Raw genomic sequence first — 27,204 nt, 5'->3', positions numbered from 1 at the left:
GTGTGACACGCTACGACATAAGAGGACAAAGGCTAGTCTTCTAAACTAATGCCAAGAAATCAACTTACTAAATAAAAATCCCCCCTTTTCTTCTCTTTACCTGTGACTGAAGCAGGCTACCTAAAAATGTATTCCTTAAAAGACGAGAAAGAACTTAATGTTCTTCAGAAAAATTATTCTGCTTATTAGAGACTTCCAGGTGGCTCAGCAGTAAAGAATCTGCCTGCAGTGCTGGAGATGCAGGAGATGTGAGCTCAATTCCTGGATCTGGGAGATCCCCAGGAGGAGGGCATGGCACCCCACACCAACATTCTTGTCTGGAGAATCCCATGAACAGAGGAGCCTGGTGGGCTACAGTCCATAAGGTTGCAGAGAGCTGGACGACTTTAGTGACTGAGCATGCATGCATGCATACTGCTTATGATGGGCTAGTGACTAGTGGCTATTGAGCCAACAAATTGCTGGCAAGCAAAAATATGGAAAGAAATCAGCAATAACCTTTCATGAGTATGCAAAAGCTGGTTCATTCATACCTTATCTTGGTTCTTGTCATTCTTCTCATAGGGGCCACCTCCACCTCCTCCACCTCCTCCTCCATCACCTCCTCCACCTCCTCCATCACCACCTCCTCCTTCATCTCCTCCACCATCTCCAGCTCCACTCACTGTAGGGCCCCCAAAGCCACAGGTGGAGCTTCCAGATACTCCTTTGAATTGGAAAGTTCCCTCACTTGGCCTTTTTTCTACGGTTCCATTTTCCTTGTTTTCACTCTTCTTTCTGTTCTTCTCTACACAGGGCACCACACCAAGCTGAAGTAAGCATTCCACAATGTTCAGCGCCACATCGCATATGCGAGAACTGATGTCATGGTTAAGGACAAGATAAACGGCCTTCAGAACCACCTGGGGGAAGACAAAAGTAATCAGAGAGTAATTAAGTTACTTGAATTACCTCTTCCTAAATAGATTTGGCTATTCCATTTATTGCATTTCCTTTAGGCTGTTCTATGCACATAAGTATAAATAATTCAGGTAATTTTCAGATGATCTTATTATGCTGCATTGGAAACTTGTATATGTGCTTAATCAACAAATCACCCAAGGAATTAAAAATGTATAAGTGTGTTATCTCATTTAAGGACTCTAAAATTGTCATAATATAGACAGTTAATGGAGATAACAAAGCATAATGGATTAATGGGAGAGCAATTATTTGCCCAAATGGAAACTTGCTCAACTGATTTCTAAAATCAAAGTGTTTTAATCCTCTGCCAATAATCCTTTCCACTAATAATCGGTGAAGACCAAAAGTTTCCTTAGGCATATAATAGAGGAATATTTGCAATTGCATTCTTATTTACATTCAATTTTAAATGCAAAATATTTGCATGTTTAAATTATGTCTTTCTATTGATTTTAATATTTTAAATTATTTGCTGAGCCAGCTTCCCTAATGTGAAATAAAAAAATTGTGTGAAATATATTTGTAAAATATAACAACCCTTTCATTTGCTAATAACTATAATCAAGATAGGCATTCTTGAGAATGAAGGTTTAAATGTTTTAATGGACTTCTATTCATTCTCTCTTGCTGTTTGGGTGGTTTATAGTCATGTTGCCTATATAACAAAAGAAAACAAGCAAAATTTTTTACTACTTGTCTAGAAAATGAGGGACTTAGCAAATACAAATATACAGATATTTACTAAGTGTATTCAGGATTCACTAATGTTTTTCAATTATAAAAATATTCTAATATCAGATCAAATCTAAAGTTATTCTCAAAAAAAAGAAAAGGTGCATCTAAGATGGGTGATACACTCGTAAAAGGTTTTTTCTTTTTTAAGTGTAGCTTTTTCATTTAAAGACCCAACATTTCTAAGAACTTATATGTCCATTTTAGCCAACACTGTAAAAACTGGACCAAAGATTCAATATCTTTTGAGTTTCAGTAAGAAAAATTCTTGCTCCGTACAGAAAGATCAAGCATGCCATTCTTGTGGACAAAGTTATTGGTCCCATCAATATGTTCTGTGTCTTCCAAGTAGCTGTAGTTTATGCAGGAGTCTGTGAGGCTTCGAGGCAGGTTTGCACACGCCAGGGGTTCATGTGGCATCTCAGGGATGGGCACCTGGTTGCAGAGCTTCCGCATGTGCTCACTGAAAAAGTCTGCGTAGCCGACATTGAACGATGCCAACGTGGTATTGAAGGTTGCAACTGTAATAGTGGAGATCTGAGATCGCACTAGAAAAAGGAAAACAACGTCTTACTTCCCCCATATGAAACTACAAGATCATGTTAGACACTTAACCTACTATTTAAATCATGACCACAATCACAGCTATAGCATATATTTGATGGAGAGTCTCAAGGCTATCGTCAACTCCCATGGTACTGAGTCATGTATAATAATATCTAATGAACAATGAAGGCTATAGAAAATGTGAATTCTTAGCTGGCTTTCTTGAAACCCAGGATAGAATTTTTTTTGTCTAACTGGTGCATTTTATGCAGTTAGACAATAGACCCTACTGGTTAGTTACACTGTGCTGTGCTCGGTTGCTTCAGTTGTGTCCAAATCTTTGCGACCCCATGAACTGGGGTCCACCAGGCTCCTCTGTCCACGGGATTATCCAGGCAAGAATATTGGAGTGGGTTGCCATTTCCTTCTCCAATAGTTAAGCTAGTTTGGTTGAAATATTTCCCCACAACTTTGTAGCTATGAAAATATTTGGTTTTATTTAATATATTTAGGCAACAATAAACAAGATTCTTTTTTCTCTTCTGCTTAAGAATTATGAAACAAATAAATAAATAAAAAGAACATAAATTTGTGGTGGTAACTAATAGATGTCATCAGATACTTGAAATACAGTCCAGGGAAAAGAGGGACTAAATTTATACTCAAAGGTTAAGAAGAGCACAGATTAAGAACCCATCTTGGATTTCATCCAGAGGCACACATTTGCTCCACATAAAGCACAGAATAGCAGCTGTCTGGAAAGGGAATCAGTGGCCTTAGAAGGTAGGGACTTTCCTCCCCTGAAGATGGACAAGCCCTTCAGAGAGATGTGACAGATGTCCTAGAAGTCTTTCCTGTAGGTCTATGCTCTTGTGAAAACAAATATAGAATGGGTTGCCCTTGTTTTTCCTCTGAGAGGTATGGTGTTCACAGTGTGCTATGCCATAGCTCTTGCTACTAAGGAAATTTTAAGAACGGCTCACAAATAATCCAGCCATAAAATACACAAATGTAAGTTTTCAAAAAGCACATGGAGCCAGATTACAATGAAAATGGAACATGGAGAGAAAACAGGAAACAGAAAAAGAAACCTGAAGTCCCGCCTGCAGGGGCCGCCTCCGACCCACCTTCCTTGCCGGTGTTTTCCCCGTGGCTGTTGGAGTGGTCTGGCAGGTCACTCACCAGCGTGTGATGCGAGTGGGAGTGCCTGGCGCTCAGGCTCTCCATCTCGGTGGCCGCGTCGGAGCTGCCCCGCCTGGTAAATTTCCCTGAGAAGGACAGGAACCACAAGAAGTTCAGAAAATCTGAAAGATGTCTGCCAAGATTTTGTCTGTCCAAAGGATGGCAGTGACAGGGGATATTAGGAAGTCTGCAAGGCACAGCTGACTAGCAGGAATTAAATCTGCCTTGGGAACATTCAGGGTTGAGATGATTGATGAAACTGCCTGTGAGAAGGTCAGCCCCAATCTAAGCCAAATGTCAGAAACCATCTGTTAGGCCCCTGCTAGTTGTCATCTCTTGATTTTAAGCTGGTCTTCTTAATATGACATCCAGAAAGGAAAAAAAAAAGCTCCCTTTTCTTTTCTTTACATCTTCTCTTTTAATATCTGAGTGAAAGAAAAGTCTGCCTTTGGATTCACAAAGTTAATGCACAGAGCCCTCTAAGGCCATGCTTCCATGTCTAGGATGATATACTACTGAGAACAGACTTGCAGTTGCCAAGAGGAAGGCAGGGTAGGCGAGGAAAGTAATGGGAGTCTGGGATTAGCAGAGGCAAACTATTATATTCAGGATGAATAAACAACAAGGTAATACTGGATAGCACAGAGAAGTCTACTCAATATCATGTGAAAAGAATATGAAATACTAAAAGAATATGAAAACATATATATAAATACATATATATAACTAAGTCACTTTGCTATAGAGAAGAAATCAACACATTATATATAAACTGTACTTCAATAAAATTTAGAGAATCATTGTATAGAATGATCAGAAATAGGGCTGTCTAATTATACAGGATTCTTGCATAATTCAATTATTTCTATTTCTTTGTCTATGAAGACACAGCATTATTTGGGTCCTGGGGAGGCTGTATTTGGGCCCAGATTTCTCAACTAAACTGTTCAAGAAAGGTACAGATTTCCCTGGGAGCCCTAGATCCAGATTTCTAAACAGGTCAAAGAAGCTCTGCCCTACTTTTGAAGGTCCTTGTGGTCACCTAAAATGGTGGTTTGCCAGCCTCCTTTTTCCATGCCTCGTCTGTCTTCTCCGAGCCCGGAGAAACTTCCGAAGGAGAACGTGCTACGAGTTGGGGACACATCCAGGTGATCCTCATGTAGCAGGAATGGCACTCCCATTCTCCGAGGCCGCCTCTTCCCCGTGTGGTGGAATGGGATGGAACCTTTCCTCTCTCTGTCTTCTTTGCGGCTCTTGAACTACAGGGATGAGAGACGAAGCTCAGGCACAGGGCAAAGGCAAGGTTACCATTTGCTTCCCAAAGGGTTGGAGTAAAATTCGGGAAATGTTCCAGGAAAAGGAGACCCAGAAAGTCACCAAATGTCATCCAGTAGAGACGGGAGAAATTTCCACAATGTGCAAAGGAGTGAAAGAAATTAAGGAAAAGATAACATATTTCCCAGGTTTTTCTGCCGGGTTGGGCTTGAGGAATGTTTCTCCAAGTGTGGTCCCTGGACTAGCATTGGTGCCTGGGAATTTGTCAGAAATGCAGAGTCTCAGGTTCAACCCCAGACATACTGGATCAGAAAGCCAAAAGGGGAGGGCCAGAAATGTTTAACAATTCCTGCAGGTGATTCTGATGTTTGGTAAAACTTGAGAAACCCTGGGTTAGTATATAGGAGTCCTGAGTCATCACACAGACCAGACACTCTCTTTCTATTCCATTTTTCAAGACAGATCCATTGTTTCAGCCAAATGACTTCAGATGCATACCTCTGTTCATAGAAGAGGCAAAGAAGATGCAGAATATGCATTGGTACAACCCTATGACTCCTATCAATCAAAGAAATTCAAGATCCAGTATATCTAAGAGTTTAGAATTGCTTGAAGTTTTTAAAATGTATTAATGTCTGGGCCTAATCTTCAGCAATTGTGACTTCATAGGTCCAGGGTCAGGCCTGGGCCCTTGATTTATTAAAAGTTCTGCAGAGATTCTCATATGCAATCAGAACTGAAAACCTCTTTTCCCTCCCACTGATTAACAGTTTTAGAAAAACTACAGCATTTGTCTTTTACTGCATTATCAATGTTGCATAGCAAACTCTGAGCTTATAGATAGGTTGGTAATTCTGTGTTCTTCATTGACACAAACTAGTCATTTTGCAAAAGAAAAAATAAGCCACCACACATACATTATCTTACACATTATTTTCTATTTGATTAGCTCCATTTGCTTATAAAAAAGAGAGGCAAAGAGTGGATTAACAAAAGCATGAAATATCTAGTTAGAAAACCTAGTTTTGAGTTTGGACTCAATCTTTCTAAAACTACCTAAAGTTTCTAAGGTGCAGTCTTTTTCTTTTTTATTGTTGAGAATAATAGTTAACATTTATTGAGTACTTGCTAAGTATGAGGCCCAATAAGACTCTACCCACATTATCTCAATTATCATAACCTTTTGAGGTAAGTATATTATGTACCCATTTATAAGTGAAGAAACCAGTATCATTTGGCCAGTATCACATGGGTAGAAAATGGTAGAAGTGGAATTTGAACCAATCAACTGACTCTCAAGTCAGTTTATTTACACAAAGACTCAACCTTTAATTTCCCAGTTTTAGTGTTCTAGATTCTTGTGAATGCGCAATAAATGTTTGCTGAATGGAAACCTACACTGTCACTCACAAAGAGAAGTGACCGAGTAAAGCTAGTGGTCAGTTATAAGGATTTACTACATTATCACAAAGCTTGGCTTTTCTATTGCCTTAAAAACAGAGATGACTTCAGGAATGAGTGTTCTATGATGATCCCATTACTCTAAGAACTGCAAAAAGACTCAGGTTTGTAGGTGCAAATTGTGGAGAATAAGTCTCACTGGATTATATAAGAATTATTTATATGAAGTGCTTGGTAGAATGAGATGAGCTATACAAATGTATGATACCATCACTGCTACCACAACTATCTCCATGACCACACTACTAGAAGTGCTTTACACATATCAGGATTGAGCTCCTAACAACCCCACATAATGTGGAAAATGGGACGCACTCCTGCACAGGGAGAGAATGTGAAAGGTCATGCTGCCCAAGGTCATGCCGCAAGTCAGTGCTACAGCTGGGAGCGGACGTCTACTCTGAGGTCCCTTCCTCAACCCAGCAGCACAATCAGAAGCATTTCATGCCCTGCTGTTTTTTGTAGCTGTTTTGTTTTTTTTAAGTGGTTCTACTCACCTTCTTAAAAATGTTCATGCCAAGATCTGAAGAAAGATCTGGGATGGCAGACCTGCGTAGATTCGTCAATGAAACCTTAGAAAAGGCTTCAGGACTGAGAGATTTCTCCTCTTCATTGCACTTCATGGTGAGATCCTTAATAGACAATAAAAATAGATTAATGGTCAAGGATTTAGAGATATATTACATATTACAATAGAGATATATTTCATATTAGTTGTAACTTCTCTTTGGCGATTTCAACAGTGAGACCACAAAGTTCCAGATTTAGGAAAGCCAAGAAAATAAGAAGGGGGTAGGAATTTCTTTTTCTATTTTAAAAATGTGTTTTTCCATTTAGTGATTCACCAAAGGAAATATTCACTTTGGGCAGAACCATCTATTACTAAAACAGAACATATTTCCTTTTCATTCTGATATCACTCTTGTTTATTTTCAGAATATGCAGACATATTTCAGATACAGCCAATTCACATTTCAATAAACTCAAACAACTGCAACACATTGCAGATCATACTTTACATATTTAACATGTTGAAAAAGAGAACAAGTGTTTAAGCAGCTATTAGTACTTTCATTTATCAAAAGTGATTTTCATGGGGATGTCATCAGTACATATTCAGTTTATTCCTTCAAACATCTACAATAAAGAGCAAGACTATATATCAAAAACCAATATTGTGAAAGATGACATTGAGGCACAGGAACATTTTGAGCTATGCAAAGGAGGTTAAGTCATATTCAGTAAAACACCAGTGTCATGCACTTTATAATAATGGTAATTTGACAGTTATATACAAAACTCTTTATTAACTAGCACTTTAATTAGCCAGAAGACCCATTTTCCATTATTATGGATCAACAGAAGCTTGCTCTAGATTAGTGTGTGTAAGAGGCATTTAGAAAACACTTCTTTGGATGGTCAATTAAATGCAAAATGGAATTTTGCAAAACAGAACAGCAAAATGGTCCAGTAGTAAAAGATGGAAGGGAAAGGATAATAGTATCAGAGTAACCCACCAACCAGTCAGCAATGGGATAAATAAGAGCTGGATACACAGAAGAAAAAAAGACTCTGTTATGGCAAAGTTGTTTGTTGAAAAAAACAGTGGACCCGAGATGCTCTTACTTGGGTTTTATGTGTGTTCACTAGTGAGGGAGCTGCTGCCACCATGGAGCTACTCCTGGGTCTGGGCAGGAGAGGAATATCTGGCTCTGGGGGCTTTTCTGGCTTCTCTTCCAGCATGTGTCTCAGTCTTTGTAGATAGTACATCAGAGACCACTGAGTGCCTTCCTCAGACCAGTGCGGCTGGAGTAGGCAGCGAAGAACAGCAACATCAAAGTAGGTGGCATAGCGGGACCTTTGGCATGGAGGTATCACGAGAGAGACCCTGTTCCAAAGGCAGAAAGCACATGGTTATATCAGAAGTCATACATTCCAAGGGGTGGCAAAACATGGCTGATAGCTCCGCTTTTCTCATTGGCTCATTTAGTCATTTACTTGTCGCTTGTCTGTTTCATCCTACCATCTTCCTAAATGGTCTCACTGAGTCTACTTCTGTTAAATACTACCTAGAAGTAGAGACACTGGAGAGAGTTTTGAAGGTCAGGTAGCAGTTATCCAGGGAAAATGGAGGATTGGTCAGGAGAGTGGGTCAGCATTTCAGTCAGAGGAAACAGTGCCTGTGAAGGAATGGAGTTTAAAAAGAAGCCATGAGTTTCAAACAGGTGGAGGAGACTCGAGTAGTTGGTACAGTTAGTAATTTGGATGGTGGTGGACAATGATGAGGGTCTATAGAAACCGATGAGGTTCATATCATGATGTTTCTTTTATACTAAGCCATCAGGTTGGCTTGTACCTTGATAGAAATGGGAATAATCCTTATGTGTACTTCATAAGGATTTTTAAATTTAAATTTGATAATATTATGTAAAGGAGCCAAGGAAACTGTAAAGAACTAAACAAACAAAAGCCCTTAAACTTACATGCTGTCCAAAAGTCTCCTTATTAACATAGCAAAAGATAGTTGTTCCACTTATCACTTAGGATACCCTAAGGATTATAGGGACTTTGTGCCAGAAACAAGGATGAAGACAAAATATTATATGTTTCTTTTTATAAATCCCAAGATCACAAATTCCAATGAAATTTCCAAAGAAATTAATTGAATGGATGAAAAAAAATTGGGAGTAACCAAGAAGGGTTTAACAAGAAATGTAAAGAGTATGAATTACAAGATATTAATCTGTGTTTTACAACAATAATATTTAGTCAAGGGTTTAAACAAGAGTTCAGTGGTATAAAATATGAGCTACAAAAGATTCAAGTATTTACAAATATTTAATATATACATAAAGATCAAGAATCAAATTACTTCAAAGAATATACTAGTCAATAAATAATATTGGTATTACTCCTCAGGAAAAATTTAATTTAGCCTATCTTAAATTAATATATTTTAGTCACCAAATAAAATCAAGATAGATTAAAATTTAAATGCAGAAATATAAAGCCATAATAGTACTAGAAAAAATTTGGCTATTTTTTTTTTTAACTGACATGGAGTGGAAAAGAACTTTATAAGAATGTAATGGAATCCATGGCTGATTCATGTAAATGTATGACAAAAACCACTACAATATTGTAAAGTAATTAGCCTCTAACTAATAAAAATAAATGAAAAAAAAAAAGTAAAAATAAAAAAGAGAATGTAATGGTCCCGAACTTAAAACAACACAAATGTACATCAACAGGTGAGTGAATAAACAAATTGTGATATATTCATATGACAGAATATTACTTAGCAATAAAAAGGAGAAAACTATTATGTTCAATAATTGTGCTGGGTAAAAAGAGTATGTTTTCACTTATACGAAATTCTGGAAAATTGCAAACTAACCTACTGTTACAGAAAGATCAGTGGCTGCCTGTAAAAGAAGAAAGAGTGGGGTTCAGAAGGGGGAAAATTACAATGGGCACAAGGACATTTTAAGGGGTGATGGGTATGTTCATTATCTTTGATTATGATGATGTTTTCACAAGTGTATATGACAGTATATAATAAGGCACAGAGTGACTGGAGCTGAAACATTGGGATTTCATTTAATTCTGACTTTGAATAGATAAGAATCCATGTTATACTTTCAATAGTAGTCATATAATAGAAAACTTCCTTCCAAAAGAAGAAACAAGGAGATTAGAGAAAATACAATCAGTTTACAGAGAAGGAAAAACATAAACATAAAATACAGAAGTATATAAAAAGTATAAAATAAAATAAAATGGAAAATATAAATCCAAAATGTCAGTTATCAAAATGAATACTGAATACATTAATGGGATAAAAGACAAGAATGTTTACAGTGGATTTACAAAACAAGGTTTAGTCACATTCTAATTAAGAAATAAAATCCTAATATTTGAGGGCACAGAAAGTTAGGAAGGGAGAGAATAGGTATAGATACGTAAATATAATTGAAAGGAAGTTAGTGTAACAATAATAAAAAAAAAACTTTGAGGTAGAAAGTATTGTTAGGGGAAGCACACTGATTGAAACCACCCACCCTGGCCAGGCACCACAGTAACCATTTGTGTGAGTTGTTTTATGACAGGAGGTCCTGCTAAGGAACAGGGAACTATTATGCCTCCACCAACCGGAAGAGTTCCAGAAAGGTCAAAAGGAGACCACATGTCCGACCACCTCCCAGAATCCTTCTCTCTGACATCCATTTTGACTGAACAAGGCTGCACCACCAGGAAGGACTCTGAGTCAGAACGACTGGCTAAAGACAACCCGGAAATTAATCCCATCACCATAAAACCCGAGACTGCAAGCCATGTGACAGAGCAGTTCTCCTGGGTTCCCTTGCCCTCCTGCTCTCCACCCGGGTGCCCTTTCCCAATAAAATCTCTTACTTTGTCAGCACATGTATCTCCTCAGACAATTCATTTCTCAGTGTTAGACAAGAGCCCAGTTTTGGAAGGGGTCCCCTTTCCTACCATAGTATTATTAGGTATAAAGATGGTTACCATAATGTTAAAAGGAAAACTAAGCCAAGAAGCTATGCTAATTCTTAACATGCATATACCTAATAGGAATGTTACCAAACACTTAAAGCAAAAGCTAAGAGATATGCAAGGGGAAAATAAACAAACAATAATAGTGGTATTTTAACACACATTTTTCAAGCAAATAGCAGATCAAGCATATAGAAATGAGTAAGACTATAAGTAAGTCACTGCAGATGGTGACAGAAGCCATGAAATTAAAAGACACTTGCTCCTTGGAAGAAAAGCTATGACCAACCTAGACAGAATATTAAAAAGCAGAGACATTACTTTGCCAACAAAGGTCCGTCTAGTCAGAGCTATGGTTTTTCCAGTAGTCATGTATGGATGTGAGAGTTGGAGTATAAAGAAAGCTGAGTACTGAGGAATTGATGCTTTTGAACTGTGGTGTTGGAGAAGACTCTTGCAAGTCCCTTGGACTAGAAGGAGATCCAATCAATCCTAAAGGAAATCAGTCCTGAATATTCATTGGAAGGACTGATGCTGAAGCTGAAACTCCAACCCGTTGGTCACCTGATGCAAACAAATGACTCTTTGGAAAAGACCCTGATGCTGGAAAAGATTGATGGCAGGAGAAGGGGACAACAGAGGATGAGATGGTTGTGAGAGGGTAACAGGCAGGAAGGCTAGGGGTCTCCAAACAGAGGAAATACACTGCAAGTGTCATGTTTTTTCTCTCTCTTCAGTGGCAAGAGGAAACAAAATACAAGTGTCAGATATTTTCCCCTTCTCTATGCAAAATTAAAAGGAGCTTTCTCTTAAAATTCTGTGTTGCCATGACAACACCAGCTTCCACCTGACCTTAACTTTTCTCAAACCTTGAGCTAACCAATGCATTTTTTTTAATGGAAATATTTTTCCATTAAATGCATATTAATGAACTATGCATTTACCCTAGACTCTGTTTTTCTTCAAGTGGGTTCCCCATAAGACTCAGAACTGATAAGGGCTCAACAAACTAGTATGCTTTACTCATACATTGTTCTCCTAATCTATGTTAAGAAAACTATATATTTACTTGGAAACCTGCCTTTCTTCAAGATTCATGGCCTGGGATGACTCACCTTGTGCCAATCAAAATGCATGTTGTGGGTGAGGGGCCCAGTGCCACTCTGAGTTTTGAGACATTTCCTTTCTCTAATTAACAGCGTGCTGATAGGTATACAACATACTGTTAAAGGCTAGCAGGGGGACACTCTTTCTGCCCCCCTTCTGATGTCTAGGTCAGAAACTTTGTCTATCTCTTTTATATTTTAATAAAACTTTATTACACAAAAGCTCTGAGCAATCAAGCCTCATCACTGACCCTGGATTGAATTTTCTCCTCTGGAGGCCAAGAATTCCAGCATCTTTCATGGCTCAGCAACAACCTTTCAGTTGGATGTCATCACTGACTTGATGGACTTGAGTTTGAGCAAGCTTTGGGAGTTGGTGGTGGACAGGGAAGTCTGGTGTGCTGCAGTCCCTGGGGTCGCAAAGAGTCGGACACGACTGAGCAACTGAATTGAACTGAACTGAAGACCATAAGAGATCTGAATACTACACTTAACACTGGTTTTCTTGTACCTTGAAATGTTTACAAATTAAGTCTCAAAAGAAATGGAAAATTCAACATCTCACATAAACCTAGTACTCTAACCATAGTTGAATTCCAGTAGAAATTAACGGCAAAAAGATAAAGCTCTAATCAGTTAGCCAATTTAGAAACACACTTTGAAATAACTCATGGGTCAAATAAAAAGTTGCAATGAGAATTTTTAAAATATTACATGGAATGATAATGATTCCACATATGAAAACTTGTGAAATATAGATAAAGTGGAATGAAAAGAACATTTAGAGTATTACAAGACTATTCCAGTTTAAAGGAACCATAAGGAAGTAAAAAATAATGAAGTAAGTATCCATCGCATTGGCCAAAAAATTTGTTCAGGTTTTTCCTCAAGATGGAATAGAAAAATCTGAATGAAATTCTTGGCCAAGCTAATACTTCAATAAGTTAAAAAAAAACAAGTAATAAATCCCCAAACAGTACAGAAAACAGGAAAGTAAAAGAGAAGCATATACTAATAAAATAGTAAACAAATGAAAATAGGATTAACAAAATCAAATGTTATTTTTTGACAAAACTAATAAAAATTAATCAAGAAATACAATAAAAGGTGTGATCAAGATACAATCATTGAAAAAGCAGACATAACTAGATATGGTGATGGTTTCAGAAATAGAGGGAAACACTATGATTAATGGGATTAAAAGTTTGAATACCCAGATGAACACATATTTATCCAACTGCAGAGTCAAGAAGAAATTAAAACCTAAATAGGCCCACCACCTTTAAAAAGGAAATTGTGGTAAATAAAATTTATTTAAAAGATGTATCAAGCCCAGAAAGTTTACAGTCAAATTTCATTAAACATTAAGGAAAAGGGAATTTCTAGTTTTATACAAAGTGTTTCAAAGACAGAAAAAGAAGGGGCATTCATGAGACTATTGTAAATTTGCTACTGAAATCAGACAAGAACAGTCAGGATAGGAAAACCACAAGGCACATTTATGAGCATGGATGTAAAAATAACAAAACATTAACAAACTCCATCCAGCAATGCACAAGTTGGTTTTTCCCCAGGAATTTAAGGATGGCGTACTATTAGAAAGTCTATTAAAGTAATTTACTACATAAAAAAAATTATGGGAGAACACACCCACATGATTTTCTTAATAGATACAGAAAAGCTTTTATAAAACTTATTAAAATCAATAACAAAAATCAGAAACAAGTATAATAACAAGACAATAGTATATTGGTAGAATCAGGCAAACAGGGAGATGCAATAGAATGGAGAACCCAAAATCATACTCGCACATATGTGTACACTGACACTAATACTCAATAAAGTTACACATTTGCAGGAAAATAACCATCCAAGAAATGGTGAGAGAAAAATTGAGTTATTTATGTGGTAGAACAAAATCCTTATTTCATACCATCATGTATCAAAAAAAAAGAAAAAGGCAACTTTAGATGAACTAGAGACTTTGAAAAGGCAAAACAGAACACTAAGAATATTTATGACCTAGTACGACAGGATCCCAGGGGCCAGGTGGCTCAGTGTTAAAGAATCTGCCTGCCAATGAAGGAGACATGGCTTCCATCCGTGGGTCAGGAAGAACTCCTGGAGAAAGCAACGGCCACCCACTCCAGTATTCTTGCCTGGGAAGCCCCATGGGCAGAGGAGCCTGGAGGGGTACAGTCAGTGGGAGTCACAACGTTGGACGTGACTGAGTATGAGGGAAAGGATTCTGAAAGAAGATACCATCCCCAACTATTTTAAGAGAGTACTGATAAATCTGACTATTTCAAATGCAAAACTTCTATTAAAAACATGAACAAACTGAAAAGTTTACAAAATGTAAAACATAATTGCGATGTATTTAGCCTGCAAAGGATTAGTCTTCTTCCTAATAAAGAATGCTTTTAAGACAGAAAGAAGACAAATAGCTCAAATGGGGCAAAGGATATGGATGGAAATTTCACCAGAATGAAAACATAAAGAGGGAATAAACATAAGAGAGGCTTCACTTTGTGAATAGTCAGGGAAATGTAGACTTAGACCACAATGGGATACCACTTCACACTCAACAGATCTGTGAGACTACAGAAAACTGAAGATATGAGTATCACTGAGGGTAAAAATACTTGGGAATACTCATACACTGATGGCAGACTCTCTCAGGGTGCAGTTTGGCAGTATCTAGCCAAGGCCATGGTTTTTCCAGTGGTCATGTATGGATGTGAGAGTTGGATGGTGAAGAAAGCCGAGTGCAGAAGAATTGATGCTTTTGAACTGTGGTGTTGGAGAAGACTCTTGAGAGTCCCTTGAACTGTAAGGAGATCCAACCAGTCCATCCTAAAGGAGATCAGTCCTGGGTGTTCATTGGAGGGACTGATGCTGAAGCTGAAACTCCAATACTTTGGTCACCTTATGTGAAGAGTTGACTCATTAGAAGAGACCCTGATACTGGGAGGGATTGGGGGCAGGAGGAGAAGGGGACGACAGAGGATGAGATGGCTGGATGGCATCACCGACTTGATGGACATGAGTTTGAGTAAACTCTGGGAGTTGGTGATGGACAGGGAGACCTGGCGTGCTGTGATTCATGGGGTCGCAAAGTGTCGGTCACGACTGAGCGACTGAACTGAACTGAACTGAACTGAGTCGACTTTAGTCCTCACCTTATGATCCAGAAATTCTACCTTAGAAAAACTCTTGCTCATGTACACAGGAAGATATGCATAAGAATGTTTGTTGCAGCAATTTTGTTACAATAAAAAACTAGAGAACACTGTCAAAGTCAACCAAAGGAGAATGGGCAAGTAAATGCTGGTAGTATATACATTTAACAAACATGAATTAGGTGTTACGTGATCTATCAAATTGGGGTGCTTGTAATGTTCTGTTTTATCTGGGTGCTGATTACTCTAGTGTATTCACCTGTGAAAATACATGAAGCTAACCACTTCAGTGTTGTGTACTTTTCTCTGTTTTTAGAGAATTTCAGCCAACTAAGACCCTGAACTTTCTCAATATGGACTAAAAATCCACTACTTATATATACAGAAAGTCTATCCATATATACACTATGTATATTTTGTATGATATACACATTTTTATACAGAACTCTGTATATACATTATATATAAAATATAAATATATAATAAATATGTAATGTAAATATTTACATATGTAATTTGGGGGGCAGTATATCTCTTACTTGCCTCCAACCCCTGCTCCCTGACCCCATCCGCTCTCCACCTTTCTCCACCTCCATGTCTGGAAAGATTGGTCTGTATAGACTGTACAGGTGGCTCCCAGGCCTTTGGCTCCCGGATGAATTCTGCAGGAGGCTCCCACCGGATGTGGAAGGAAAAAGGACACCGATTCCTTCCCCAGACTCCTCCCTCCCAGAGAACTGCTTACGGCTGTCGTAGAAGGTCACAGATCTTACTAATCACCCTCCACAGAGTTCCGCACAGCTGCTTTGCCCCTTTGCCCCTCAAAGAGCGGGGTAGGAAGAAGGGGAGTTGGTAAAAATGAAAAACTCCCAAGTCTTATCCCAAACTTACTAAGCCACTATTACTGGCAATACAACAAAGGAGTCTTTATAATATCTCCAGGTAATCTTTTTTTCCTTATTGAAATAAACCTGATTTAAAATGTTAGATTCAAGTGCATAGCAAAATGATTCAGTTTTCTATTATAGATTATTACAAGATGTTGAATATAATTCCCTGTGTTATACAATAAATCCTTGTTGCTTGTCTATTTTACGTATAGTAGTTTATATCTGTTTATCCTATACTCCTAATTTCTCCAGGTAATTCTTAAATAATTTTAACAAGATTGGAGAACAATTGCCCTTGAGAAACAAATAATGCATGACTTTTATACTTGTAAGCCAACATCCAAAACAATTCCTACATGGAAGCACTAACTGGAATGATACGTTGACAGTTTTGTCTCCCTGAGGGTGCCAGATGATTATATTTATGTCTACACACAAAGCTTATTTGACTGAAAGTAATTACTAATGTACAGTTGAATCTCATAGTCATTAACTACTTTCTAACAGATAAGGTCAACTGATAATCAGATGTACAAGAGCAAAACTCCCACTGATAAAGAGCTGCACTCAGAGACTAAAAACGAGTCTGTAACTTAGGCAATCAAAATTTGCTAAGTAAATTCACATTACAATTGCCTAATATTTAAAGAAACTCTATCTGAAACAAGAATGATGTTAACAAATATTATAACATGAAGTACCTCAATTTTAAATGTTACTGAAGTACTAGTTTATTTGGCTTAAAGTGTGAGTTACACTGGGGTGAATAATCAACAAAGGGCAAGAATAAACAATAATTTTTCACTTAGGACAGAAGTATCAGACAATCAACTTATCTCTGAATAACCAAAAAAAGTTATTGTAATTAACTAATTATAATTAACTACCTATTTAAATGTGAGAAAGAAACTTACGTGAGTCAAGATGATATGAAGGCAGCTAACTGTATAATATGACAGAAGAGTTCTTTCCAACCTTAATATTCTATGATTCTATAAGTTATTTTGTAGGAAAAAAATGAAAACTTTCTGAAAGGATGAATATCAGTTTTATTCTAAATGTTATAAGCAAAAGTAATGAAGAGGAATATATAGACAAAAAATAATGCTTATAATGCTTATATCTACCTGATAAGCTCATGGATGATTTTCAATTTTTAAAAAATATTTGATACCTTAAAACTTTTTCCATAATAAGCATATACTTCTTTGATATGCATATAATACATTATGACAAAAAAGGGTATCAAAAAAAGATAGGAATTGTCTTAGTATATTTTCCAAGCAACTATGGCTTTAAGGAAACCAAGTTATTATTAATTAGCATTGGGAGATACAAGTAGAGTGCATCTGAAGCAGGAAAACACTTTAGAAATAAAAGATAATCTATGGAGGCAGAGAACTGTGGAAATTAGTCCTGACCCCGTGCAGTACTTAATGAAGCAGAAATTAACTCGATGTATATGGTAATTAAAGATGAAATCTGACATTAATTTTAAAAAACTAGCTATCTCTTCTATGATTGCAGAGTTCCATAAAGAGTGATGCTTGGCTCAGTCAAGGTCAGGACAAGAGATGGTGAATTGGATTTCTTTGATAAAAGCAGATAGCTTTTGTTCCTAACATATTTACATTGTTTTGTTATTAAAGTTCTCTTTATTTCTGACTAATACATGAACTCCTCCAATGAAGACACATTAGAATTAGCATTTTCTGAAAGGTCTACCTTGTACATCATTTCCATGGCAACCAGCCACTGTAGCTAGGCAAAGAGGAGACATAATTCATTTTTCTAAAGTGCCACTGATTCACACATGTAGTTTTATGTGTGCTATGGGTGACTGCGTATATATATGTATGCCAAAGAATGCATATATACATAGATGATTGAGTGGGCAATATTCAAAAATGGGAAAAAACAAAGTCCTTTCACAAAGAGGAAACTTTGAACATCATTGTTATCTTTGTCTTTACAGGCAAATCAAAATAAAGCCATTAACAATCAATTTTATCAGAGGAAAAAAGATCATATGCTATTTATATTTTCAAATTTCTATGCTTACTATGGTTGAGAAAAATTATGCAGGAAATTTAAGTTCCTGGGTATTTTATGACCTCAATATTTCACCCTAACATTGTTTCACAATTTTTAAAGTCAGGCAGAAGCACAGTATTATATTTGAGGTAAGAAATCACATTTAAATTAAACTCCTTGGGATATGTATAAGAGAATTAGTGAAGAAGGCATATGAAGATACTTAATAACATAATAAAAATATAGACATATAGTCATCTATCTATCTATATATATATCTATACATAAAATGATGGTTACATTGTTATCATTATTGTTTATTAAAATTAGCCTCCAAAATAGCCTTCAATACCTGCCTCCTAGTATTCACAACCTTGTGCAATGTCCTCTTACACTATACTAGGATTGATTGGTGTGATACACAGAATATAGACGAATTGATGGCATTTACCTTGGTAATTAGGTTATAAAAGATTCTGAAGATTCCATCTGTAGATTAGGTTATAATAGACAGTGAAGCTTCCATCTTGGATCCTCATTCACCTTCTTGGATAATGTGTTTTGGGGGAAGCCAGTTGCCATGTCAACAGAAGCTCTTTGAAGAAGCCCCGGTGTTGAAGAACTAAACCCTTTGGTCAACAGCTAGATGAATCACCTTGAAAGCAGACTCTCCAGCCCATTCAAGTCTTCAGATAACTGCAGATCTGGCTTGTTATTGAGAGACCCTGAGCCACAGTCATTTAGCTAAGTGGTTTCTGGATATGTGATCCTCAGAAACTGTGTGAGATAATAAATGTCTTTCATTTTAAGCTGCTAAGAAATTTTGGTAACTTGTATTGCAATTGTTAGCTAATGCAGATTTTGGTATCGAAAATAAGCATGGAAAAAGAAGTGTCAAGTGAAAAATTGAGAAAGGTGAGCTAGGCATGAATGATCATGAAGACTATAGGTATGATGACTAAGGAGTTTGAAATGTATCCTAAAAACTATGCATGGCCACTGAGGATTTGTTAACAAGGGACTATAATGGTGAGATATGTATTTTAAATTACTTTTGTAACATTATATAGGTAATGGACTAAAAGGAGGCAACACTGAATATAGAGATACCCTTATGATAACCTACAGAAATCCAAATAAGAAATGATAAGGATCTGAACTAAGTCAGTGACTCTAAGGTTGGAGAGGAGGAGAGGATTTGAGAGAGATTAAGAAGGCAGAATGTAAAGGTCTTGGAAGGGAGTAAACCTCACATTATTGACTAGGATGTCTGGGTTGATAGTGGTACCATCTGCTGAAATACAGGAGGCAGGAGAATGCATTTGGTTTTAGACAGACTGAGTCTGAGATACCTGGGAGGAACAAGAAGAGCTTTCTATCAGTCTCTTGGTAACATGGGTTTGGAGCTTTAAAGAGTTGTCTAGGTTAGTTAGATGTAAAGGTTTGAGGGTTATCTATCTACTACTGTGGGCAGGAATCCCTTAGAAGAAATGGAGTAGCCATCATAGTCAACAAAAGAGTCTGAAATGGAGTACTTGGATGCAATCTCAAAAATGACAGAATGATCTCTGTTCATTTCCAAGGCAAACCATTCAATATCACGGTAATCCAAGTCTATGCCCCAACCAGTAATGCTCAAGAAGCTGAAGTTGAACAGTTCTATGAAGACCTACAAGACCTGCTAGAACTAACACCCAAAAAAGATGTCCTTTTCATTATGGGGGACTGGAATGCAAAAGTAGGAAGTCAAGAAACACCTGGAGTAACAGGCAAATTTGGCCATGGAGTACAGAATGAAGCAGGGCAAAGGCTAACAGAGTTCTGCCAAGAGAATGCAGTGGTCATAGCGAACACCCTCTTTCCAACAACACAAGAGAAAACTCTACACATGGACATTACCAGATGGTAAAGACAGAAATCAGATTGATTATATCCTTTGCAGCCAAAGGTGGAGAAGCTCTATACAGTCAGCAAAAACAAGACTGGGAGCAGACTGTGGCTCAGGTCACGAACTCCCTATTGCCAAATTCAGACTTAAATTGAAGAAAGTGGGGAAAACCACTAGACCATTCAGGTATGACCTAAATCAAATCCCTTATGACTATACAGTGGAAGTGAGAAATAGATTTAAGGGACTAGATCTGACAGACAGAGTGCCTGATGAACTATAGATGGAGGTTTGTGACATTGTACAGGAGACAGGGAGCAAGACCATTCCCAAAAAAAGAAATGCAAAAAAGCAAAATGGCTGTCTGAGGAGGCCTTACAAATAGCTGTGAGAAGAAGAGAAGCAAAAAGCCAAGGAGAAAAGGAAAGATATACCCATCTGAATACAGAGTTCCAAAGAAGAGCAAGAAGAGATAGAAAGCCTTCCTCAGTGACTGATGCAAAGAAATAGAGGGAAACAATAGAATGGGAAAGACTAAAGATCTCTTTGAGAAAATTAGAGATAGCAAGGGACCATTTCATGCAAAGATGAGCACAATAAAGGACAGAAATGGTATGGACCTAACAGAAGTAGAAGATATTAAGAAGAGGTGGCAAGAATACACAGAAGAACTGTACAAAAAAGATCTTCATGACCCAGATAATCATGAAGATGTAATCACTGCCACTCACCTAGAGCCGGACACCCTGGAATGCGAAGTCAGGTGGGCCTTAGGAAGCATCACTACAAACAAAGCTAGTGGAGGCGATGAAATTCCAGTTGAGCTATTTCAAATTCTAAAAGATGATGCTGTCAAAGTGCTGCATTCAATATGCCAGCAAATTTGGAAAACTCAGCAGTGGCCACAGGGCTGGAAAAGGTCAGTTTTCATTCCAATCCCAAAGAAAGGCAATGCCAAAGAATGCTCAAACTACTGCACAATTGCACTCATCTCACACGTTAGTAAAATAATGCTCAAAATTCTCCAAACCAGGCTTCAGCAATACGTGAACCGTGAATGAACTTCCAGATGTTCAAGCTGGTTTTAGAAGATGCAGAGGAACCAAAAATCAAATGGTCAACATCTGCTGGATCATCGAAAAAGCAAGAGAGTTCCAGAAAAGATTCTATTTCTGCTTTATTGACTATGCCAAAGCCTTTGACTGTGTAGATCACAACAAACTGTGGAAAATTCTGAAAGAGATGGGAATACCAGACCACCTGACTTGCCTCTTTAGAAACCTGTATACAGGTCAGGAAGCAACAGTTAGAACAGGACATGAAACAACAGACTGGTTCCAAATAGGAAAAGGAGTACATCAAGGTTGTATATTGTCACCCTGCTTATTTAACTTCTATGCAGAGTACATCATGAGAAATGCTGGGCTGGAGGAAGCACAAGCTGGAATCAAGATTGCTGGGAGAAATACCAATAACCTCAGATATGCAGATGACACCACCCTTATGGCAGAAAGTGAAGAACTAAAGAGCCTCTTGATGAAAGTGAAAGTGGAGAGTGAAAACGTTGACTTAAAGCTCAACATTCAGAAAACTAAGATCATGGCATCTGGTCCCATCATTTCATGGCAAACAGATGGGGAAACAGTGGAAACCATGGCTGACTTTATTTTTTTGGACTCTAAAATCACTGCAGATTCGGATTGCAGCCATGAAATTAAAAGACACTTGCTCCTTGGAAGGAAAGTTATGACCAACCTAGACAGCATATTAAAAAGCAGAGACGTTACTTTGCCAACAAAGGTCCGTCTGGTCAAGGCTGTGGTTTTTCCAGTAGTCATGTGTGGATGTGAGAATTGGACTGTGAAGAAAGCTGAGTGCCAAAGAATTGATGCTTTTGAACTGTGGTGTTGGAGAAGACTCTTGAGAGCCCCTTGGACTGCAAGGAGATCCAACCAGTCCATCCTAAAGGAGATCAGTCCTGGGTGTTTATTGGAGGGACTGATGCTGAAGTTGAAACTCCAATACTTTGGCCACCTGATGCGAAGAGCTGACTCATTTGAAAAGACCCTATGAAGGGAAAGATTGAGAGCAGGAGGAGAAGGGGACGACAGAGGATAAGATGGTTGGATGGCATCCCCGACTCAATGGACATGGGTTTGGCTGGACTCCAGGAGTTGGTGATGGACAGGGAGGCCTGGCTTGCTGCAGTTCATGGGGTCAAAGAGTCCGACAGAACTGAGCGACTGAACTGAACTGAACATACAGTGAGTGATTGAAACTATGGCAGCAAATAAGACTACTCAGAGGGAGAATGTGGGAGGAGTGGGAAACACCAACCAACAGTAAGAAGAGGGCCATGGAGGAGAAGCCAAAGGAAAAGTCTGCAAAGATTCAGCTTGAAAGGTAAGGGGAAGGAAACCAGCATAACATGCAAAAGAAGAGAAGAAAGTGACAGGAAGGATAGAATGGTCATGGGGGTTAAAGTACTGAAAGATCCAAGTAGGCCGAACCAAATACAGACTGAGTTTCAGGTCTATTGGGAGAGGTCAGGGAAGGTGATGTTAAGCATTTGTTCCCCAAAATGACCAATTATGGCAAAGAACCACAACACTTCCTCCTTTAATTTAATGAGGGATCAAAAACAAAGAGGCTTCCATAAAAACATAATTCAGAAGATGGGGAGTTTGCTACAGGAACCACTGTGCTCCACCTAAAGACCAGTCTTCTTGTGGAAGAGTAGTGAAGAGTGTAGACCATGCAACTGTCTAGATTAAGTTCAAATCTAGATCTGCTTTCTAGCTGTGTGTCCTTGAATGAGTCATTTAATCTCTCTACGCTTCAGTTCCTCATCTTTAAAACAAGAATAGTGTCTTCTTCGTGCAGCTGTTGTGAAGATTAAATTTATTCACTTATTTAGTGCCCTTCATTAAGGTCATGTGCCAGGCACTAGAAATACAGCAATGAATAAAAGAGATTTGGTCCCTTGCTCATGCATTTTACAGCCCAGTGAAGGAGATAACTATTAGACAACTAATTTATTAGTTGTTGTCTAATCTATTAGACAACACAGGCCTTTGAATTATGGTTGCCATTTGTACTATAAGAGAACACAGGGAGTTCTGTGATCAGATTTAAAATTTGCCAAAGCTTCTCTAGGAAGTAAGGAAATGATATTTAAATTGAGTCTTAAAGAATGAGGAACTGGTTAAATAAAGAGAGATGGAAGAACCATCCAGGCAGATGGAATAACATACTCCAAATCTCAGAGCTAAAGAGGAAGTACATTGCATGTGAAGAACTCAAAAGACATTGGAGTCTAGCGATAGGATGTGCGTAATCGCCTGATGTCAGACAGGAGAACTTGATAGCAGCCAGATAATGTGGAGCTCTGAGGGGTATTTCAAGGATTTTGAATTTTATCTTGATACCAGTGGGCAGTCACTGAAAAACTTAAAGTATGGGAGTGGCATGATTAAGTTTTTTCGTGACTGTATATCCTTTATTGGGCCGTTACAAGAGTAAATAAGAGGAGACTAATAAGCAGGCTGTTGCAGGACTCCAGGCAGGAGGTGATGCGTGGCTTTGACAATATGGTGGGGGCCACAGACATAGGTAGAAGAAAGTAGGTTCAGAATAGTTTCATACATGATTTTTCTCAGTCTTCCTCCTGTCATAAATTTAATAACTACTCACAGAATTATTCAAGCCAAAAACTTAAGTTATGCTTGGTTCTCTCCTTTTGCTCACCTTCCACATCCAGTCACGGCAGCTCTATCTTAAATATGTCCCAACTGCAGCCTCACCTCAGCCTTTCTACCCTGACTAGCTCCACCCTCACCAAGCCACCTCTTCTCCCACCCGGACCATGGCGAGTGTCTCCTAACTACTCTCTGTGTCTGCTTTTCGTTCCAAGTCTATTCTCATAAACCATCTGGAGTGATCTTTAAGAGGCATTATTCAGTGACATTACACTCCACTGCTCAAGCAACTTCAATGACTTTTCATCACACCTGGAACAAAATTCAAATTTCTTACCATGGCCTCCTGGCTGCTCCCTGATCTGACCCCTGTGGCCTCTCTGGCTTGATTCCCTCACCTTGCCCACTTGCTCATCACTAGCCCCTGGTCACACTGGCCTTCCCTCCATTCCTGGAATACACTGAGCTTATTCCCACTTCAAAGCCTTTAGGCTTGTTCCCTCTGCCTGGGTTGCTCTTCCCAGATCTTCCTGAGGCCATCTCCTCCATATTATTTAGGTGTCTAAGAGAAAGAGCCCACCCCGTCCTGTTTGCCTTCTTATTCTTAAACTGAAAATAATTTATTTATGCATTTACTCTCTTTTATCTGTCTGATGCCAGAAGAAGGTAGATCATTTTAGAACAAAAAGGCAAGTTAATACTGAGAGGAAATATCTGTGAATCTTTTTCCAGGGTGGGAAGAGGTATAAAGACTTGTATTCAGAACACATAAAAGCTCTTACAATTCAATAATAAGAGGACAAATGACCCAGTTAAAACTTGGACAAAATGTTTAAATAGATATTTCACCTAAGAAGATACTCAAATAGCTTATAAAGACATGAAAATATACTTAACATCATTGCTCACTAGGAAGACATAAATTAAAACCACAGTCAGATCCCACATCACACCCACTAGAAAGGCTATAATAAAACAACAATAGCACATTCTGTCAAGGATATAAAGAAAAATTAACCTCCAGATATTTTTGGTGGGAAGGTAAAATGGCATAGCCATTTTGCAAAACAGTTTGATAGTTCTCAAAAAAAAATTAGACTTAAATTTACCATATAACCCAGAAATTTCATTCCCAGGTGTCTATCCAACAGAATTAAAAACATTTGCTCATCCAAAAATTTATATATAATGTTCGTCAAAGTATTATTCACAATAGACAAAAAGTTATAAACAACCAAACACCCGTCAACTGATGCAAGGATAAACAAAATGTAGTACATCCAAATAACAGAATATTGTTGTATGGATATATTACAGCAATAAAGAATGAACTATTGACATATGCAATGATCTAAAACACCATGCTAAAGGAAAGAAGTCAAATACTGTTAAAAGACCACACATAGTATAATGCCACTTATTTGGAGTATCCAGAATTGCAACCATATATAGACAAAAAGCATAATAAGAGATCATCCAGATCAGGGTGTGGGAATGGGAGTGGCTGAGATGGACAGAGGGGATATTTGGGGGGGTTATAGAAGTGTTCTGAAACTGAAGTGTGTTGATAGTTGCAGAATTTTGGAAATTTGTTAAAAGCCATTAAAGGGTACATTTAAAAGGGTGAATTTTATGGTATATAAATTATACTTCAATAAAGGTATTTTAAACATACCTCTTTTTAAAACACTATCCATTAGACATAACCTTATTTGAAAACAGGTATATACAAATGGTCCCCTCCCCTGTTAAGTGGAGTTTATGGATGAGCACAAAGGCAAACCTCATGAATCCAGGTTTCCTTAATTTCATCAGGGAGCAGGAAGAAGTGGACTAATGTTTGTCCCTAGAGAAGGCATTGGTAAGCAAATTCACTATGACACCAGTTAACAGAGGCAGCTTTGGAATGTTCATAAAGAACAGACTTCCGAATTCCCTGTGCATACTTTAGAGGCACCCATTCTTAATACAAGGATCTGCTAGTATTAAGTATTTTTATACATTAAAGTGGATCCTTTCACATTCCTGCAACATAATCTTTCGGTAGCATCATTTAAGCTTCCGCTTTAAATATTTAAAATATTATTCAATTCAGACATCTCATTAACTCATGTCTTACCACGTCTGCCTGGATGTATTTAAATGAGCTATTTATAACTCATTTCTGGATGTATTCACCTAATTATACTTTGACCCAGAATATGTATACAAATATCATACATTTACACATTTGAAGAGACAGAGAGGCTATGCAAGTAGCTGGAAATGCATATTTAGTTTTGAGGATCTGGCAATACATTTTTCTCCATCATATTGCAGTTATGTACCTGGAGTGTGATGGTCTTCTTTCCTGGGAAGTTTGGGAGGACAGACTTCCATCAAGGGAGTTTCCTCGGTGGCAGCCTGAAATGGTGGCCTTGGGGGAGATGGAATCTGACTGGAACGTTTCACAGACCACCTGGAGTCCCTTTTGGGGTTGGAGATAGTAGATTAGTGGTTTTTTTTTTTCCTTCAGGAATATCTTCTAGAATTATCATATTGTACATACATTGTTTTTTAAATTAAAGAAAACTTGCAGCATACATATGTCATAGACAAAGGGATTTCGCCTTCATCTAAGAAAGAATAGAAACAGACTTCTAAAAAGGCCCTATATCATTAGAAGCCTGTTAGGCTAAGTACTTTTATGTCCTTTATTTCATTTTGCCCTTGATTCTTTTCTCTTTTCACCTCCATATCCAGTATCTACAGAAGAAGAGCTACAAAACAATAATTCATCAAAGATATGTCAGTACTGAGGTGAATGGAATAGAGGCATGAGGCAGAAAACAAGGGTAAGTGAGAAACAGCTAATCAAATCAAAGCCAAAACGTGAAAACGAAAGTGCAAGGTTCAGAGTTTTTCATCATTCATCAGAGGGGAGATGTAAGACATTTTCCCAATTGAATATAATAACCTTTATTTGTAAGCACAAATTCATTTCACTTTATTGACAGAGTAGCTCACTTTAATTACATTTATCTGATAAATGTAATTCTATCCAATGTGAGATATTTTCCCATCAGTATTACAGATAAATTTCTTTGCTAAAAGATAGATCCACAAAAACTGATCATAGAATTTTACCCCCTTACAATTTCTGTTGTATTTTCATGTAAAATAAGAAAGTATTGTTCAACCATGATGCATAGAGAGAATAGAATATAGCTAGAAGTCTGATAAAATAAGTCTTCTGAATTTGATCAAAGAATCCTTAAGCAAGAACTTACTATGTATGTTTCATGTTATATGCTTTGGAGATAAAAAATAAATTAGATGAATTTGAGCCTTGAAATCAAGAACTCACAGTTAAGTTTTAAAACAGGTAAACACAGATTATAGCATCATGTTCAACAGACGTACAATGCAAAAAAAAAAAAAAAAGAAGAAGTACAATGCAAGCCACAAATAGGAGACACATATCTTATTTTTAAAATCGTGAAATGAAATAGGCAAAATTAAAATTTTAACTATATATTCTGTTTAATCCAAAATTTTAATTTCAACATGTCATCAATATAAATATTACTAAGATATTTACATTTTCTTCAAAATATGGTGTACATTTTACACTTAACACCAGCTTAGACTATTCGATCAATTCAAAATAGTCATATTTCAGGAACTCAGTAGCCAAATGGACCTGGTGTCTGTCATACTGGACAGTGCGGATTAAAGCAATTAGATAAGAGT

At 37.6% G+C, this 27,204-nt stretch overlaps 1 protein-coding gene across 1 annotated transcript in view; it reads right to left on the bottom strand.

Annotated features, from left to right (window-relative positions):
- Positions 1–27,204, bottom strand: part of UNC80 (unc-80 homolog, NALCN channel complex subunit) — a 221,469-nt gene that overhangs the window by 175,280 nt on the left and 18,985 nt on the right. Inside the window, 7 exon segments of the mRNA XM_070458587.1 lie at positions 534–902; positions 1,975–2,243; positions 3,369–3,509; positions 4,466–4,682; positions 6,657–6,791; positions 7,786–8,047; positions 25,800–25,939. Coding sequence (XP_070314688.1) covers positions 534–902; positions 1,975–2,243; positions 3,369–3,509; positions 4,466–4,682; positions 6,657–6,791; positions 7,786–8,047; positions 25,800–25,939 — 1,533 coding nt within the window.

Source organism: Odocoileus virginianus, chromosome 30 (genome assembly GCF_023699985.2).
Source record: "Odocoileus virginianus isolate 20LAN1187 ecotype Illinois chromosome 30, Ovbor_1.2, whole genome shotgun sequence".
Classification (NCBI taxonomy): Eukaryota; Metazoa; Chordata; class Mammalia; order Artiodactyla; family Cervidae; genus Odocoileus; species Odocoileus virginianus.
This window is presented reverse-complemented; position numbering and strand designations above follow the sequence as displayed.